This window comes from Pinus tabuliformis, chromosome 5_2 (genome assembly GCF_031772625.1).
Source record: "Pinus tabuliformis cultivar Carrire ecotype Pingquan chromosome 5_2, CPIR1, whole genome shotgun sequence".
Taxonomy (NCBI): Eukaryota; Viridiplantae; Streptophyta; class Pinopsida; order Pinales; family Pinaceae; genus Pinus; species Pinus tabuliformis.
This window is the reverse complement of record NC_142306.1, coordinates 960,498,011-960,515,553: the sequence shown is the minus strand read 5'-3', so window position 1 is coordinate 960,515,553 and position 17,543 is coordinate 960,498,011. Positions and strand designations below refer to the sequence as shown.

Here is a 17,543-nt window from a genome sequence, read left to right as displayed (position 1 = left end):
GAATGTCTAGTTCAACATTAATGGCTTGATATCATGCATAATAGATTTTACCTCTGATGCAAGAGCAAGAGGATCATCATTTTGTAATTCAAGGATGAACAATTTAATCATCAGTTGGACAACTTCAAGCATAGAGTGAGTCATAGAGTTCCTTCAATTTTTGTAAGGCTTCAAAATCATTCGAAAATGGTGAAATATGGCGACTCACCTCTTCATTTACATATGCTGCAATCAAAGCATAGGCCTTAATGTTCTTGTTTTCCCACATGGTGAATTCCTTGTCTGAGATAGGCTTTGCTGGTTCATTGTCTCCTTCTCCAACACCAACTCCTTTCCGCAGCTCATTAAAAATGAGTGTGTTTGATCTTATGCGACCATTCTGGATAGTTCTCTTTGCCAGTGAGAACCACTCCAACTATAGAGATCAATGAATGCATTTAAATGTGTACTGTGTAGAAAAAAAAAAAGAAGCCGCTCTTCTGCTGGAAAAAAATTGCACTTATTTTGTAAAAAAATTGCGTTGTAGTAGCAATATTGTGAAAATATAATTCTGATATGTATATATCAGAGGTATTATTGGGAGGGATTATATGGGGGAGGGAAAATATAGGGGAGGGAGTATTTGGAGGAGGGTCAACATATTGTCCGAGCGGTGGTATGGGAAGGGAATTAAAATTCGGGATGGATTTAATACCAATTTAATACAGTGCGCAGAGGTGGTTTAATATTATGCAATGGAAGGAGGGGTGGTTGTATGGAGAGGGCCAACTAGAGTGAACCGGGAGTGAGCGACATTGGTATTTGCAAACGGTAGTGGTATTTGCAATCGGGAGTGGTATTTGCAAACGATGTATTAAAAGACACAATGGTGTATTAAAAATGCGGCATTGTATTAAAACGGAGACGATGGAGGGAGTATTACCAAGTCACTCACCACCATTTTCTTCAAACCAAGACTGCTCCAAGGCTACACCATAAACACGCGAATACCATTGATGCATGAGGGGTGTGAGGGGACCGGACTGGTGCTGCGAGCAGAGTGGTATGGGGAGAGCAACGTATATGCAAAGACGGAGGTATATGTTGAGGTATTAACTGTGATATCAATGGAGGCACAGTATATATGCGTATGGGAGAGCATATGGAGGACTATTGAAGGGTGCGACTATTGAAGGGAAGAGGTCATGTATGGCACTCACAGCGAAGGGTGCGAGGCCAAGGTGATGAGCTTGCAGTGTGTTTTAAACCACTGCGTAATACAATTACGATATACACAACACAATTAGGATTAGACCTGTACACAACACCTTAGCACAATCACGATAGCACAGCCAAGTAGTTACCACACACCAGCACCTTTGGCTTCAATGCACCAGCCACAACATGCCATTCGACGCAACAAAAAAATTCTTCAATGTAGCAAATCGACTCTTCAATAGTTAGAATAGAATGCACAAAACTTGGCAGGGATATGTCAATCTGCAATGCAGAACAAAGACAGGAAGGAGTTACAAGAGCAAGAAGGAGGCCAAAAATAGTGGTGGGACCTGCGCTCTGATACCATGTCAACTGGCCAAGAGGTAACTCCTAAAATCAACTGTGCTTCTTCATTAAGATTACTCATGGTTATATACATGAGGGAGTGACTTGTAGGTTTTCACCTCCCGATGACTCTTCCTTTTCTATTATTTACTATTTACATTATTTACAAGTGTTCACCCAATCCCCATGATTAGGTGTTAACACATTCATTTTCAAACTCATACCAACGAGCTTTATTCCTTTTAGTTTTCAAAATTGTTTGTTCTGCTCTAACTGCTTTAGCTCTCGATCAGCTAGATATTTCACTACAATACATATATGCTCAGACTAGCAATTCAAAATTGCTCTCTTCTCTGAAAATCTTCTACTCAGCCTTTCACTACAATACATATATGCTCAAACTAGCAATTCAAAATTGCTCTCTTCTCTGCAAATCTTCTACACAGCCTTTCACCGCTACTCACTAAATTCTTCTCTCATACACACAGGCCCACCTCACTACACTCACATGGATCACATGCAATGGTTTCTCATCACTCTACATCTTCATGTTTTCTTCTTATGGCCCAAACTTTAACAACACTCTTTCTTACACAGCGTCAATTTCTCATCAACGCATCCAACCTTTTGCATTGTTCTCTTCCTCTTTTATGGTTTGGCCCTTCAATTACATGGGTATACATCCATGATATTTACCCATGGAAATATTGTTTGACTATATCAACAATTCAAGTAGTTTGATTGCATGAACAATTCTCGTCCTATTACAGTTGAATTCATCAATGGCATGGGGGTTCTATAGCTCCTTTCTTTAACGTCTCACTTCATGTGTCCACAAGTCAAAACTTGGACACAGACTTCATAGGTACTCATCGATCTGTCGACCATCGGTATTTTCTCCATACACAGCCATAGCCTAATGGTCGATAGACCCCCTGGGCGCTTACTCCTTAGCCCAATGAAACAAGGGTTGTGACCGAGAGCTACTTCTCCAACATCCCATCGCTTCACCACTCATCAGCCTTTATTTACCCATTTGTTTCTTTGATTGTTGATAGGACGAGAGGTTGAAGCCCCTAGGTGCTTTCCCATCTAGCACCCACAACTGATGGTTGTGACCACTGCCCTCCAAACTCAAATTCATTATCATCCATTTTTCCTTTGTCAAATTATTTGCAACCATTAACTCTTGGATTACTAGTTATCTGAATACCATAGCTTAACCATAAACGTGGGAGTTTGACCTTCCAATTCATTCATATCTGCATCTGGTTCCTTAACCGTCAACTCCTCACGTGCACCCTCAAATTTCTTGGAAACCCCGAATATTCGAACATTTTAGCCTTCTTCATTATATTTGAATTTGGTCCAAAAGGAAACTTGTACACTAATGGACCCCATGATCACCTGATCACCAAATGCTTGAATGGCCTAAAATTTGGGCCTTTTGTTGTATTTGGGGCAATTTACCTTGATCAAAATTATTTTAGCCAAAAACTCAACACACTGAAAACCTTCACCAAACCAACCCCTGGCGTGAATCATGTGACCTCAAGGTCTTCCAAGTCATTCCATAGTGGACCAAACATTTGCTGAAAATGCAGCAAGAAAATATAGTTTTAACTTTTCCTTGGTCAAACTACATTAAAAAACGAATTTCTTTTTCAGCGTAATACTTGGAGGTAGTTAACTGAGGTGACATGGCTCAATTTACCTTGATCAACGTTATTTTAGCCAAAAACTCAACACACTGAAAACCTTCACCAAACCAATCCCTGGCGTGAATCATGTGACCTCAAGGTCTTCCAAGTCATTCCATAGTGGACCAAACATTTGCTGAAAATGCAGCAAGAAAATATAGTTTTAACTTTTCCTTGGTCAAACTACATTAAAAACGAAATTCTTTTTCAGCATAATACTTGGAGGTAGTTAACTGAGGTGACATGGCTCTTGTCACTCAGTTAACTCAGTAAATTTGAGTTAGAGACAATTGAGTTCAGTTCTACAAGATTGATTGCTAGTTCATTTGAGTTATTGTCGGTTTAACTAGTTCTAATTGTCAAAAGAACTAGTGGAGGTCAAGTTGTGGATGTGTAACTTCAACCACACTCAGTGATCAACCAATTAACTGATCAATCAACCCAAAATAATTGTTGCATGCAGAGAATTCGAGTTACCCAATTGAGATGGAGATTCCAAGGCAGTGTACTATCAATTGTAGCATATTCCATGTGTATTACCTATGCAGTCAGAGATTGACCTAAGGCTATTGCGCAATTCCTTGGTGTGAAATTCCTAAAAAATAGGGGCAATTTCCAAGGGAACAACGCAAGGAAATAGGAGCTTGGGAAGGCTTGAAATTGGCTAAGTGTTGGGCCAGGTTCAGTCAGTCAGGCAGAGGGATAGACTATACACTTGCAAGGTGTGCTCAGGCTTGAGCAAGCATTGTATTTCTTCTCTATTCTCTGATTAATGCAATATAGATAGTAAGGGGTTTTGAGTAGTTGTTTTCCCCTAGATAAATCTATGTGCATGTGTGATGTTTCCTTTTGCATGTCAATGATTCTTGTTTTAGATGGTGAATTAACTTTCGCAGATGAGTAGAGTAGCTTCAAGTCTTGTGATTTAACAAATTTCATGAGCAATATTGAATCTACACTATAATTTCTACATCATTGCCTACCATGTGGCACTTATGCCACCTCATCATTGTTATGTCACATCTACCACATCATGCTAGATATCGCCTTCAAACTTTTACAAAAGAAATTGCACTCCAAGTGCCCAATACCCCAATATCTCAATATGGGACCCGCCACATACACATCACCTGCCATTGTGCTTGCCACATCAACTACTATAGCCAATCAGGACTTGCCACCTGTCCTTCTGCCACATGTCTCACCAAGTCACCTGCCACATGTCACCTTTCAAAAGTTAAATTGGCCGACCAAAAATTCCATTTTTAGTTGCCACGTGTGACCCTCACGTGATGCCACATTATGATGACATCATACTATCATGGTGACATCATCATGCCACATGTCATCCTCTAGATGGTGCCACATGTCACCCAGAACCAGCGCTCTTGGCCACATCTATTGCCCAACCACATCAACATCATAAGAGAAGGGGACAATATGCTAACCCATCCAATCACCAAGTATGTCCCCACCACACATACAACATAAGATGACCATGTAGACCAACCCCTCTTAGTGAAAAACCAACATCATAACATCAATGCACCTAGTCACTAGGAAGCTCCAACAACATCATGAAACATCTACCTCCTAACACCATCATCTAATAAACCCCTTGCGAAGGGATAGAACCATCATCCATGGACAAGTCGTAGCACATCCAAGATAAACATATATAGCAAAACCACACCATAATGAGATAGCATTCTCCATAACCAAAGCTCCAACAACATCATGAAACATCTACCTCCTAGCACCGTCATCTAATAAACCCCTTGCGGGGGGATAGAACCATCATCAATGGACAAGTTGTAGCACATCCAAGATAAACATATATAGCAAAACCACACCATAATGAGATAGCATGCTCCAACCATCAAATGTGCAACCAAGGGATGCTCAACAAAGCAAGCATATGTCAAAAGATCACCAAACCAGCAAGCATAATCATCCAATCAACGAGAAGTGAGACGCCCCCATCCAAAGACTTCCATCAAATATTTTGACCCCATGAAAGGAAGGGCTCTATGAATATGCATCACCCCGCGTCAATCCAATTCTCCAGAGAAACAGCAACAAATCCCACCAATGTGATGAAAATAACAAGATGAAGCCTCATACAATATGGGAGGTAACTGTAACAACTATTGCTTTTTGTGATATTTTTGCATTTGTACATTGCCTCCCAACCTCCATTTTGTCCACTTAATCTCTACAAACAACTCATTATCTAGCAACATCTTGTGGCAATTGCAGATCATGAAGACTAGCACTAAAACCTATCTATTATAACTAACTATTTCAGTAAACCTCCCACATAATCATCTCCATCTATCAATCTATAAATGTGTAACATTTCAGCAAACTCTCAAAAATTTCAACCAGTGAAGAAGCTCCTCAGGAGGGATAATTATTCTGACGTTTTATCCTTATCGTCAAACAAAATATTACAGAAACCATTTTATACTCGGTGAAAAATATCACCAAGACATACAACAATTATAACCACAATTAAGACTACCAGAGCTTAATTGCCACAACGGCAAATTGCAAATGAGTACAAATAATGTTAACCTCCAAATGAGAAGTAATTGGCTCCTTGATGCTCCATCCATGTTTGTAAATGTAGTTCAGCTACAAAGAAATATTGTGGATGCTTATTACTCTAAGTGTCATGCATCCACCATCTACCAAAAGATGAGACACCATTTTACACTTGTGAGATTGTGACCATCCATCCCTATTTTAGGGCCATGAAAGCTCGCCACTTACCAACAGCCCCGTTGCAAGAGCATGTTGGCAACTGTTTTGTGAAGTAAAACCCTGTGGAAGCTCCATAACAGCACCTTGCTTACAGCAGCCCAATCGATTTCTCATGGTTGCTTCATCTATAAGGGCAAATAACTTCTTTAAGAACATGAGTAGCATAAGTAAAATCAGACTCGCACTGAAATTGCAGTACTACTCCAAAGACATAGGAAGCAATGAAAAGAAAATCATGTTGTTTGTGGATTTCTTTAATGGCCGCTGCTTGAGAATTTTTAGTCCAATGCACTTCAAGTGAACACTACAGACACTGTCAGGAACATAGAGAGTAACTGTAATAAAAGTGAGAAGTGTTCAATAACAATTATATAACCCATACATGAAAAATGCATAATAACAAACCTTTGTTTTTGGTTAACTGATTGTAGCCGCTAACCATTCATCACCCTGTATGAAGTTTTTAATAGAATACATTCCTGCATTAATCTCAGGAATCTGATTAGACCATGGCACTCTTCCAGAAACCTTAGCCCCCGGTCCATAATTCTGGTATTCCCCATAGTAGAGTGTGTCAAGAGCAAAGTCCCCTTTCCAAGGCATCCATCCCTTAGGGCTAATGAGTTCTCCCAAGTATGAATTCATGAAAATTACTCTGGAATACATCTTCCATGGCCGACCCAAATAGGCCTTGTAAATTTTTGGGTTGGCATAGTAATCTTTCATGTATTCTTCAGTTCCATTGATGGTGCAGTTGTGAAAAACAAACCCTGTGGGCTGAGCTGGGTCTATTCGGCCATGTGCAGTAATAGTATCTGATGATCCTTTGTTTGACTTTAATTGACGAGGACGCACCAGAATAAGACAGTTTTCAAAGATTGCTGCTGAGTTTCCAAATATGAAGTCAACGGTGCCTTCTATTCTGCAGTTTCTATAGAATTGACGAAGAGTATGAGTGTACAGTGTATCCTGGTGGCCGAGAAAGGCACAGTTGTAGAAGGCAGAGAGATCACTATCAACTCTTAGGGCTACTGCTTGTTGACTTCCTGGCCCTGCTGCATTTTCAAATGCAATGTCCCGTGCTAAGAAACCATCGGCATTTACAGCTGCAATTGTGAAACTAAATCAATTATAAGTTGCTAACAATCTAAAACAAGATTCACTAAAATTGAAAAATATGAATTGATTGAATTGAAGCTATGAAGATACATTATTTTATCCTAAGAACTTTATTGTCCACTGACTGTATTCAAGAACAAAACCCATGTTTTACCAATATAGTTTTATAATTTTTATTTTACCCTGCCAAAGCATGATGCAGATATTACAATCTCACCACTTCGGAACTAGTAGAAATTATTTTTTATATAACTGTGAGAACACGTCACAAATATTCCTTTTTCGTTTCTGATAACAGTGAAACATTACTCTTCTGATTTTGAGGTTTGGTATAATTTGGATTTTAGTTGAATCCTAACTACATGTTTTATTGCAATTTTTCAAAACTCATCCGATTGATGTTAGAAAATATAATTGGGAGGTTTATTTTCTCCCACCACTTTTAAAAAAATGGATCCCTCTATGAACAGATTAGGAACCTCGGGCTCTGAGCTTTTTCTTTTAGATTGTCATTTTCCTCCTCATTTTTAAGGTTCACTGTCGAATTTTAATGTCAGCCCTATTCCTCAAGGAAAAATTTCACTGCATATTTTTGGCTCTTCCAGTGAGAATGGCCATAATGTGAGAACTTCATATTGAATATAGTTTGAACAACAGAAAGATTAATGGATGGTGGCATTTGCATCTGATGAGTGGAAATTTTGTTTATCTGGGATTAGATAAGTGTTGTCAAAGTCAGCCAATTCACTAGGAATCCGATGATTTTGACTTGCCTTGCTGAGGAAACGAACTCCACAGAAGCCAAGTAAGCAAGTGACTCGGTCTAACTCAGACTTGCTAAGCTGAGTCACACAATGACTCTGAGTCATTGAGTTCCTGATGTAGAACTCAATTAAAAACAAATGAAATGTATTTAAAAATAATTAAATGGACAAAAAGATCTAACACTCTATCTTGTTCACATTCTATCTTGCCTCTTAAAAAGCTTCCCCCACTGAAAGTTTGGGCCTGGAGTAAACCATCACGACAGGTGTAGCTGATTTGGAATTGATTTCAGAGGGGCAACCGTTTGTGTTCAGAAATAACATATGCACATTTGTATGGTTGTCAGCAGAAGCCCAGGATCGCACTTTAGCATGTGCCAATGGAAATTTTGCTCTACATTGGTCTGCCCTGACAATCAAATTTGCAAAACCCCAATGCCTTTTAAAGTACATTATACATATGGTCATGGAAGGGTTCTAAATATTTTATTCTTCCAATGTACAACAATAGTTAGATGTTTTCTGCTCTGAACACCATAATTTGGATTTTGGCTGTTCACTTCCACTCCCATCGGAATTCTTGTTGATGCTTCTACATCAGCATTCCCTAGCAAAACGATTAATATAAAATTTAAATTGAACATCAGTCATAAAATTCTAACTTGTTACTTGGATATTCAAAAGTCCTTTTCCCAATTGATTGTCTGGATGGAGGTCTTGTCAGTCATATCTCTACCTTTCTCTGGGCTGTTATTGAAGCTTATCCACATCCACACCATGAGCGTCGTGTTTGGCATTTTTTTAGTAATAATCATGAGCAACATCACCCAAAGGGCAAAGTCTGTGTCACTACAGAAGGACTTGTAAGCAATGGCAGTGGATTCCTTGGCTACAAGATTCGACAAGTGTTTTGAGCCATTTTTGGCTTTTTAAGGGGGTCCAGCAGGCTGTTCTATGACAGAGCAACATACCATTTTCATGAAGGCACGTTAATGGTTCATTGGTAGGAATGTGACTTGTGGCCTTCAAAATATCATCTTCCCTGCAATTTGAATGCAGTAAAAAAAGCCCCAATTTATGAAAATATAACCAAAAATAAAGGACTTTACACACCAAAATTGGACATTGACAGCCACTACTTGGATTCTTTCAATAAAAAAGGCCATGCAAGAGAACCATAAAGTTTACAAAGTTCCAAAATGTTCTTACCCTCAGCTCTTATGATGATTACACCACCTCACTGCAGGGTAACCGTGGTGTTCAGAAATAGCATATGCATATTTGCATAGTTATCAGCAGAAGCCGAGGATCCTCCTTCAGCATCCATGGAAATTTTGCTCTACATTGGTCTGACCTGAGGATCAAATTTGTAAATCCAAATTCTTTTTAAAGGACATTACACCTATAATCAGGGAATGATTCTGTTACCACCCGGATTAGCAACCTCAGCAAGGTCCAATCACGGTGCTAAGCGGTAAGCACACAAGAGATGTACCCACTGCCATCTCAGCACAATCTCCTCTCACTTTACAATGCCATGAGCTGTTTCACCAACAGGTTAGCAGACCAGTGCCTACAACCCTTAGATATGATGAAGGTTAAGAGTTAATTTTTGGATTCCTCTTGATTGTATGACCTAAACATGACAAGCTTGCTGCTGCCCTGCACTTCCAACGCCTGTAAATGATAAAATTCTACAGAAAACACAAGTTTGGAGTGCCTTTCAAGCCATTAGGGAGTATCAAAACACACTAGGATCAAGTATCCACGAGTGCTAATGCTAGGGCTATGAAATATAAGTAAAATAGAACCACATCAATTGTAGGGCTAACCCCCCTACGGTTAAGCCCAGATTTCCTCCCAATCAAAATATAACACTTTCCAGCTCTTTGGGAGGCTGAAAATACTTCCAAACAAGATAACTATGCAATTAAAACCAATCAGAAGTAAAACTAGGGTTTACATGGTTAGACCTCGAGCTGTTTCCTTCAAACCCTACACTAGGGCTTCACAAATCCTTGTAAAAGATGGCTGCAATTTTATTCCAAATTTGAGAAAACCTTGAAAACCCTCAACAAATAAGTTAAAGCAAAAATAATCCACAAAAAAGGGCAATTTGTCTTGGCCATTATATGTAGCTACAAAGGGACAAAGCCAAAGATTTCCACCTTGGAATGAGATTATTTTTGGAATTTTTATCTTATAGATTTCTTTCTATTTTGTGTTTTTCTATTTTTATGGATTTTTCAATAATAGAAGTAAATAAAATAACAAAAACTTGAATTTTGTTTAAAAAAAGGTGGTTGGTTGTTGGATTAGGGCTTAAGTGCCTTATCCCCATAGGACAATTGGCGTTAAGATGAATGCCCCTCTTAAATTGGTTTATTCAATGCTTGTAGATTAGGGAAAGAAGGTAGAACCCTAAAAGTTAAATAAATTCCTTGTCTAATCAAGACAAGTTATGAAACCAAACCCCATTAGAAGGGATCCCTCTAAAGCGAAAGCATTCAACCATAATATCAACTATGGAATGAAACAAAATCAAAACCCTTGTTGAGGAACCTCTAGGGTATGTCCCAACAAGGAGATTTGATGCTTACCTAATACCAACAAGAAAGAACTGAGAGAATTTACCCTAGACATCTCCCTCCAACTGACAAAAATGTCCTTCAATGAATCAAATTAACACGATGATTCCCTTTAAAATATGTAAAATAGCCAAGGAAAAGAGACTTCAATGTCGACACCAAAGTTTTATGAAAATGTGACATTACGGAAAAAATGATATTAACAATTCACAACGATTTGGAAGAATAGTGAGCTCTCTATTTAGAAGAGGCTCTCAACATCACATCCCCTTTTTTTCCTTAGAAATTATCTAAGAAGCTCAAGAAAGATTGACTTGTCATCAACAATAGACTTGGAGACTAGGTCATTGCAAAAATTTGACTTTGCATTAATTAAAGCCCTCTAAAAGAGGTTAGCGTCCCCTTAGGAGAGGCTCAACTTGCTTGGTTGGAGACCGATTTGCATTAGAAGTTCAATGTTCCCCTTCAAAATAGGTTAGATTGGATTGGAATAATTTTAGGAAGCCAAAAGAGGTCAAGCACGTCCCTTAAGTTGCTCAATGTTGAATTGGAGAACCTTCCTTGACCCCCCAACAACTAGATAAAAGGTGGACAGCTCCTTGACTTAGTCCAAATTTAACTTGCTTTCATTATTTAAGGTTTAATTTGCTTGTTTATCCATTTGATCTTGGTCCATAGGAGTGTGACCCTTGCTTTGCTCATAAGATGTGCCATGTTGTTACTTTTAGTTTTAACCCTCACGGCTACCCCATGAGAAGTCGACCCCCTTTGATGAAAAAAATAATTGAAAAGGCACTTTGAAGAAGGAAATTTGGGTGTTTTGATTTAAAGATGACTTAGCTTGTGCCAAAGAGTGCAATAGATTTCTTTCCTTGCCTCGAAGAATGTGAAACATTGCCTCGTGGAGCACAAAAGCATTGTGAATTGTGAGACTACCATGAAAAATGATCGCCATAGCCAAAATGGTGTGCACACATAAGAGAAATAGTCCATATGGGAAATAAAAAAATAGGTGCACTAAGACAACAACAAGATGGGTGTTTCCACCCTTACATAGTGTGATCACCTTTACAAGGCTAATAAAATAAGTGTTCCATTAAGCCATGTGTCCTAATAGATCCACCTCCATGATGCTCGAATGCCAACCCAGGACATAAGCATGTCCATTAAGGAAGGGAGTTATAACCCACCAAGGGGCTATTGGCAAAGCCATAAAACCAAGCACCATGAAGATGAGACTAAGAAGACCCTACTAATGTTAAGCAATTAATGGTAAAGTTAAATTCTTAAAGCGAAAGTGAGATTCTCCTTATCTTCCATTTTCATCCTTTTACTTAAATTTTTAACATTATCATTAATTGACTCAAGATGTTTGAGAACACGGGTGGGACTACTTGCAAATTGATTCCAAACACCAAAGTTGTTTCGACCTCATTAGATTTCATATGGAAAAGGTAGAATTTTAATTCCCACTCAAAATCTAGCAGACTTAACAATTTTCAGTATTTCAGGAATGGAGAGATTGCAACATTTCCATTGGATTTTGTCTTGTAAGGGGGTATGGAACTCACATTTAATCAAGAGTACCAAGCCCTTTACGTACCTTGATGTTAGTGATATTGATTGTTGAACTCCTCTACCATGCCCCTACTAAAAATGTACCCATCACTCAAACAAAATCTTGACTTGACATGCTAAGCTTTTTATATCTTTATTTTAATGCTTAGAGAGTGATAGTGATGACGAAGATCCCAAAATAGGCAATGATTTGATGATATATAGGTATTTCTTGTAGCATAATTATTTTTGGATGCTAAAGGCCATCTAGGGCATGTTTGTTGATGTACTTTTAGTTCAGAGATGGACTACACTTCTTGTTATTTTGGTTATGTGCACCCTTACATGCTATATAAATGAGAAATTTTGCTTATTTGTGTATAAATGGTTTGAATTCATATGGATGCACATGAATATCTATGTTTTTCTTTTAAATTCGAATATTTTATGTTTTTTTAGTCAACCAATTTTTTTATCGGTTTCGGTCTGGTTTCCAATTAGAGAGGTCTACCGGTTCAATCAACAATTAAATTCTGATAACATTGCTTGGAACTAGGATATATTTTTACACTTCATCCTGCATGGCCTACAAGGCCAAAATATTGCACACATTTGGGCTTGCAAATAACATGGTCCTTTGTCGAAAAAACTTTAGGGTACCCTTGCTGAAAGAGGGGTAACAAGTTCCAAATACTTTATCCTTCAAATTTTAACGGTCCCTCCCACCCCCTTAGCCCAAACCAGCTGAGTTGGAGGTGTTACTTTCTCTTAAACCCAACCTCCATGATCTCATTATGGAAATGAGGTTACAAAAATTCTCCTTCCCCAAAGTTGGTAGAATTAACCTTAGGCTACACCATCGCATTCAGCTCATCAAGAGCTTTACAACAATATAAACTTTATCGAAATCCGACATCCAAAGCAAAAGATATGATGATTTAAACTTTTACCACTTTAATCCCACCACAGTAGCAAGACTTGCCACACGTGGCAATCCCCCACCTCCCCGCATGGTCCACATCATCCTCAGGTGCCAGCATGCCCTTTGTTGCGCCAATGTGGCGTGCCATGTCACCACTCCACACAAGCCCAGAAGACCAGCCTATAACCTGCAATGTGGCAACTTCCCATTATAATTTATTTTCAAGAATCTAGCCCTTGTGAAAAATTAACATCTTAACCAAGGTCCTGACCTCGAACCTCTGCACTAGCTCTTGTTCCCACACTAGTCCAAGCCTAGCTCACATCTAGGCCTTTGGACTAACACTCAAGCATGCACCTCCGGACTGGCCCACATCCGAACCTCCAAGTCACTCAACTTGAGTCCGGCCCCGCACTCCAAATCCTCTGCGAGGGCCCCACATTGGACCTTCACTTGGTCTGGTCTACTTATCCCTTGCATAAAACCAAGTTCGGCCCAATTAAAGACATAGTCGCTGCTATTTGTCCTGAATGCCTGGACCTCCATACCTCCCCAAACTAAACCAAGTCCGACCTCAAATAGCAAGCAATTTTTGCTTTCTCAAACCAAAACTTCCTTGGTTTTCCTAAGTTAACTCTAGGAGTTAACCAAACACTCAGTGCGATCCTAGTTCCAACCAGAACATGCTCAATCACAAAAGTTCACATTCATGCATCAATGCAAATGAACTCCAAGCACTAACCATGAATAAAACACATTCATGACAATAAAACCATTCCTTCCACTCAAGCATTGCGATTGAGCCTTATTCATAGCTATCATGCTCTGTAAATTCAACTACAAAACACCAAACCTGTCCACACAGGTTCCGAACCAAATTCTCTCATGCCTCTTGGCATATCCATGCATATGTGCATCATTCCAAGCATTGTTCCAAACAATGAAACAACAGTCAAATACACAAAAAAGATCCATGTTAACTTATAATAAGCAACATCTAGTCCTTGAAACAGCCAGACCCTCTAATGCCCAAGCACAAAGTCCCTCTAGCAACAAGTAATAATTAAACATGGACTTTTAAGCACCATAAAAGTTTAACTTAAATTCTCAGCAGTCAATACTAGATAGGAAAATGACTCTGCAAAATAGGAAGTATATCAGTATACACAGGGAGCTTCCAGCCCCTCATTCCTGGAGAGAATTCATGCAATACACACCATTGCAAACATATACAGGAACACATAGTCCTTCATTAACAGTGTTATTACACACACAATGTTATACAACAATAACATTCAACATTCAAGTGCAATAAGTATACAAGTAAACACTTATCTTATTATCTTAGAATGACTAGCAATTGAGGGAGGGACTTCAACTCTCCACCCAACCGTAGGCCAATTGCACTGCAATCTTTCTTGCAGCTGACCACCCCGGGCCAGATTCAAAGTCTAAGGGTAATTGCTCAGGAGTTCTCAACTAGTTAACAATGGTAAGAGGCGGATTCGATTTCTCAAGTGATTCCACAACAACCCCAGTTGTAACACCATAAAGAAACCCGACCCAGTATACAACAACCACAAGGGTTCAAGCAAGGCACAGAGAGTCTCAATTCAATTCTAGGAGAAGAATTTCATGTGTATAATGGGAAGTTTATCAGTTGGATTAGCTATAGTAGGAACAAATAGCACACTCATCCAAGTATTTTATTAGTGGGTGCTAACACTAGTGTTTATCAACACCAAGGTTACACTCAGAGTTTCTCAATCCTAGCTAGTACCTATGTAGGTTATCAACCCAACAAGTTTCCTAGTGGTTTTTCAGTCCCAAGGCTAGCCACAACTCGGGTGTTTATCAGTGAGCAAACCTTTACAAGTTTCTTAGCCCAGGTAGCCCCTAAGTATCACTACTCCACCAAACTCTCTCTGGAATCCAAACAACACACAAGCACCATACAAGCCTTAGCAAAACAAAGCATAGGCACAAACACGGGCCTCAACGACATACAGGGAAATCCATCCCACATGCGCAAAACACAAATAAATGTGTTTGTCCAAGCAGATCTCAACCACTGCCCACTTCGACTCTACACTCTCTTGCTCTCTACCCTCCTTCGTGTCCCCTCGACAGACTTGCGCATATTGCATAATCCCCCCATCGTATTCCCTTCCCCAGGATTCTCTTCTCCTAGGATTCTCTTCTCCTCATACATCAAGCATGGTGACCACACGCACGTCGCTACAAGAATCGAGACTGCAGGCTCATCCGCTAACCAAGAGGCCCATTCTCTCCAATAAATGTCTGCACAACAGTGGCATTATACCAGCGAGGATTTAGGTGACGAAATAAATGCAAGGGTTGGGTTTACAAGCGATTCCTCCTCCTCAATCCCCCTGAATCCATGTCCACTTCCTCATTCAGTCAATGTGTTTACATTTCCAGATTATTTACATGAATTACAATCCATAACAACATTTACGAGGGATTAGCTACAAGGGCCGTCACACAAACGTACAACAATATTTAAAAAAAATCTACTCAAAACAACATAATTTGGATTTTGACTGTTCCCTTCTCCTCCCATCTGAATTCTTGTCGATACTTCTAGATCAGCATTTCCTGGCAAGGCAATTAATATAAATTGAACCTCAGTGGTAAAATTCTTACTCGTTAATTGGATATTCAATAATTCTTTTCCCATTTGATTGTTTGGAAGAGGCTCTTGTCCGTCATATCTCCACCTTTCTTTGGGCCGTTATTGAAGCTTACCACATCCAGGCCATCAGCGTTTTGTTTGGCATTTTTTTAGTAATAAACCTGAACAACATCACCGAAAGGGCAAACCATGTGTCACTGCAGAAGGACCTGTAAGCAATGGTAGTGGACCTGTAAGCAATGGTAGTGGATTCCTTGGCTACAGATTGGACAAGAGTTTTGAGCCATCTTTGGCTCTTTAGGGGGTCCAGCAGGCTGCTCTATGACGGAGCTACATGCCATTTTCATGAAGGCACCTTAATGGATTGCTGTATGAATGTTAATTGTGGTCTTCAAAATTACAATCTTCCTGCAACTTGAATGCAGAAAAAAAAACCCCATTTTTATAAGAAAATAACCAAAAAATAAAGGACCCTATACAGCAAACTCGGTCAGTGACAGCAACCATTTGACCTCTTTCAATAAAAAAAGTAAAAAGACCATGCAAGAAAACCACAAAGTCCCAAATAACTACTCACTCGGAATCGTTTAATTCAAAAGTATTAACGCATGGAATTCAACGCATCTAAAAACAACGAGCAATCACACCATCATGAAATACAATAACAATCCAGAGTTTTGGAAAACAAAATTCCAACTTGATATGAAGAAGACAAAGAAAAGGAAGCACGATGAGTATTACCAACAGTTGCAGAGTCATATGTAGAGGGAACACCAGGGAGGGACGGCACACTCATAGACCCCCTGATCACAGTCTTATCCATGCCATCGCCCACAAACATGAGATTAGTCTTATTGGGAGGAACCCTAACAGTCTCCTCATAGACCCCAGTCTTTACATATATCACGAATCTCCTATCAGAAAAATCAGGTGCACTGTTCACCGCTTGTTGAATGCTCATGGAGGATTCATCCTTGGAAACGGTAACATTGGGAACGAATTCATTTATCTGTAATACATCCCAAATTTTATTATTGTGATGGTAATAATGTGCAGTGGTAGATAAATTGGATGTTCTCTCCGTTTTGGGAGGCTTCCATATGACCATATCCTTCCCGTAAGTATCCAAAGCATCGACCATACTCAGAGCAGTACTAGTGAAGTTCATAACTGTAACTAACTCTTGCATGGATCTTCCCACCATCTGTGTGGTATTGACATATTTGAGAGCCGAACTGCAGTCATACTGATAACTCAGCGCTGCGCTCATCCAGATCTTGACGTCTTTAATATTCCTTGGGTTCAGCTGCTGAGTCCTGCTCTTGGCAATATATGTCATGGAACCCTGCAGGTATTCCAAACAGTCGTTAACGGCGCCCGTGAAGTTCGCGTTAGTTGAAGTGGTGAGCAGCTGTTTAGAGTGAAGATAACTTTGTGTGGTTTGGGCGGACGAGAGATCCATGGCGGCACCAATGATTTCCTCTGGCCCTGCATTTTCACTAATATTAGAATTGGCCCGGAGAGATGACTTGCAGAGGTCCGGGTACTGTGACGCCTGGCATGCTAAATCTATGCTATGGCTGGCAGAAGATTTCTGAACTGAGAGCTTCTTTGAATGACCTCTGCGGGCTGAGAAATGATTAGCTGAGAGTTGAGCAGAGAGCGCAAGGAGGAGGATTGTGATCAAGAGAAATGAAGCCACGATATTCATTCTGAGTAACATTAAAAAGCCCTTCATCGTCCTTTTTTCTCGTCTTATACTTCTCATTATCGTCTGATGAATTTGTTATATGAATGCCACTGCAACTATATTGTTGCACAGAAATTTGGATTCGCGTGATCTTGGACTCCGTTGGGGCAAGGGAGATGTTCGGAATGTGGGGGAATCCAGAGCGAATATTTAAGCGTGAACTGACAAATTGTGTCGGT

At 39.6% G+C, this 17,543-nt stretch overlaps 1 protein-coding gene across 2 annotated transcripts; it reads right to left on the bottom strand.

Annotated features, from left to right (window-relative positions):
- Positions 1-5,620: 5,620 nt before the first annotated feature.
- LOC149162481 (pectinesterase-like) lies at positions 5,621-17,532 on the bottom strand. Of its 2 annotated transcripts, none has more exons than XM_089437288.1 (3): positions 16,356-17,532; positions 6,414-7,114; positions 5,621-6,321 (listed from the first exon to the last, which is right to left on the bottom strand). In XM_089437288.1, the coding sequence occupies exons 1-2, from the start codon at positions 17,380-17,382 to the stop codon at positions 6,426-6,428; spliced, it is 1,716 nt and encodes a 571-aa protein (XP_089293414.1). In that variant the 5' UTR covers positions 17,383-17,532; the 3' UTR covers positions 5,621-6,321; positions 6,414-6,425. The 2 variants fall into 2 exon arrangements, with proteins under 2 accessions (XP_089293414.1, XP_089293413.1); XM_089437287.1 differs by having other exon boundaries at positions 5,621-6,133.
- Positions 17,533-17,543: the final 11 nt, after the last annotated feature.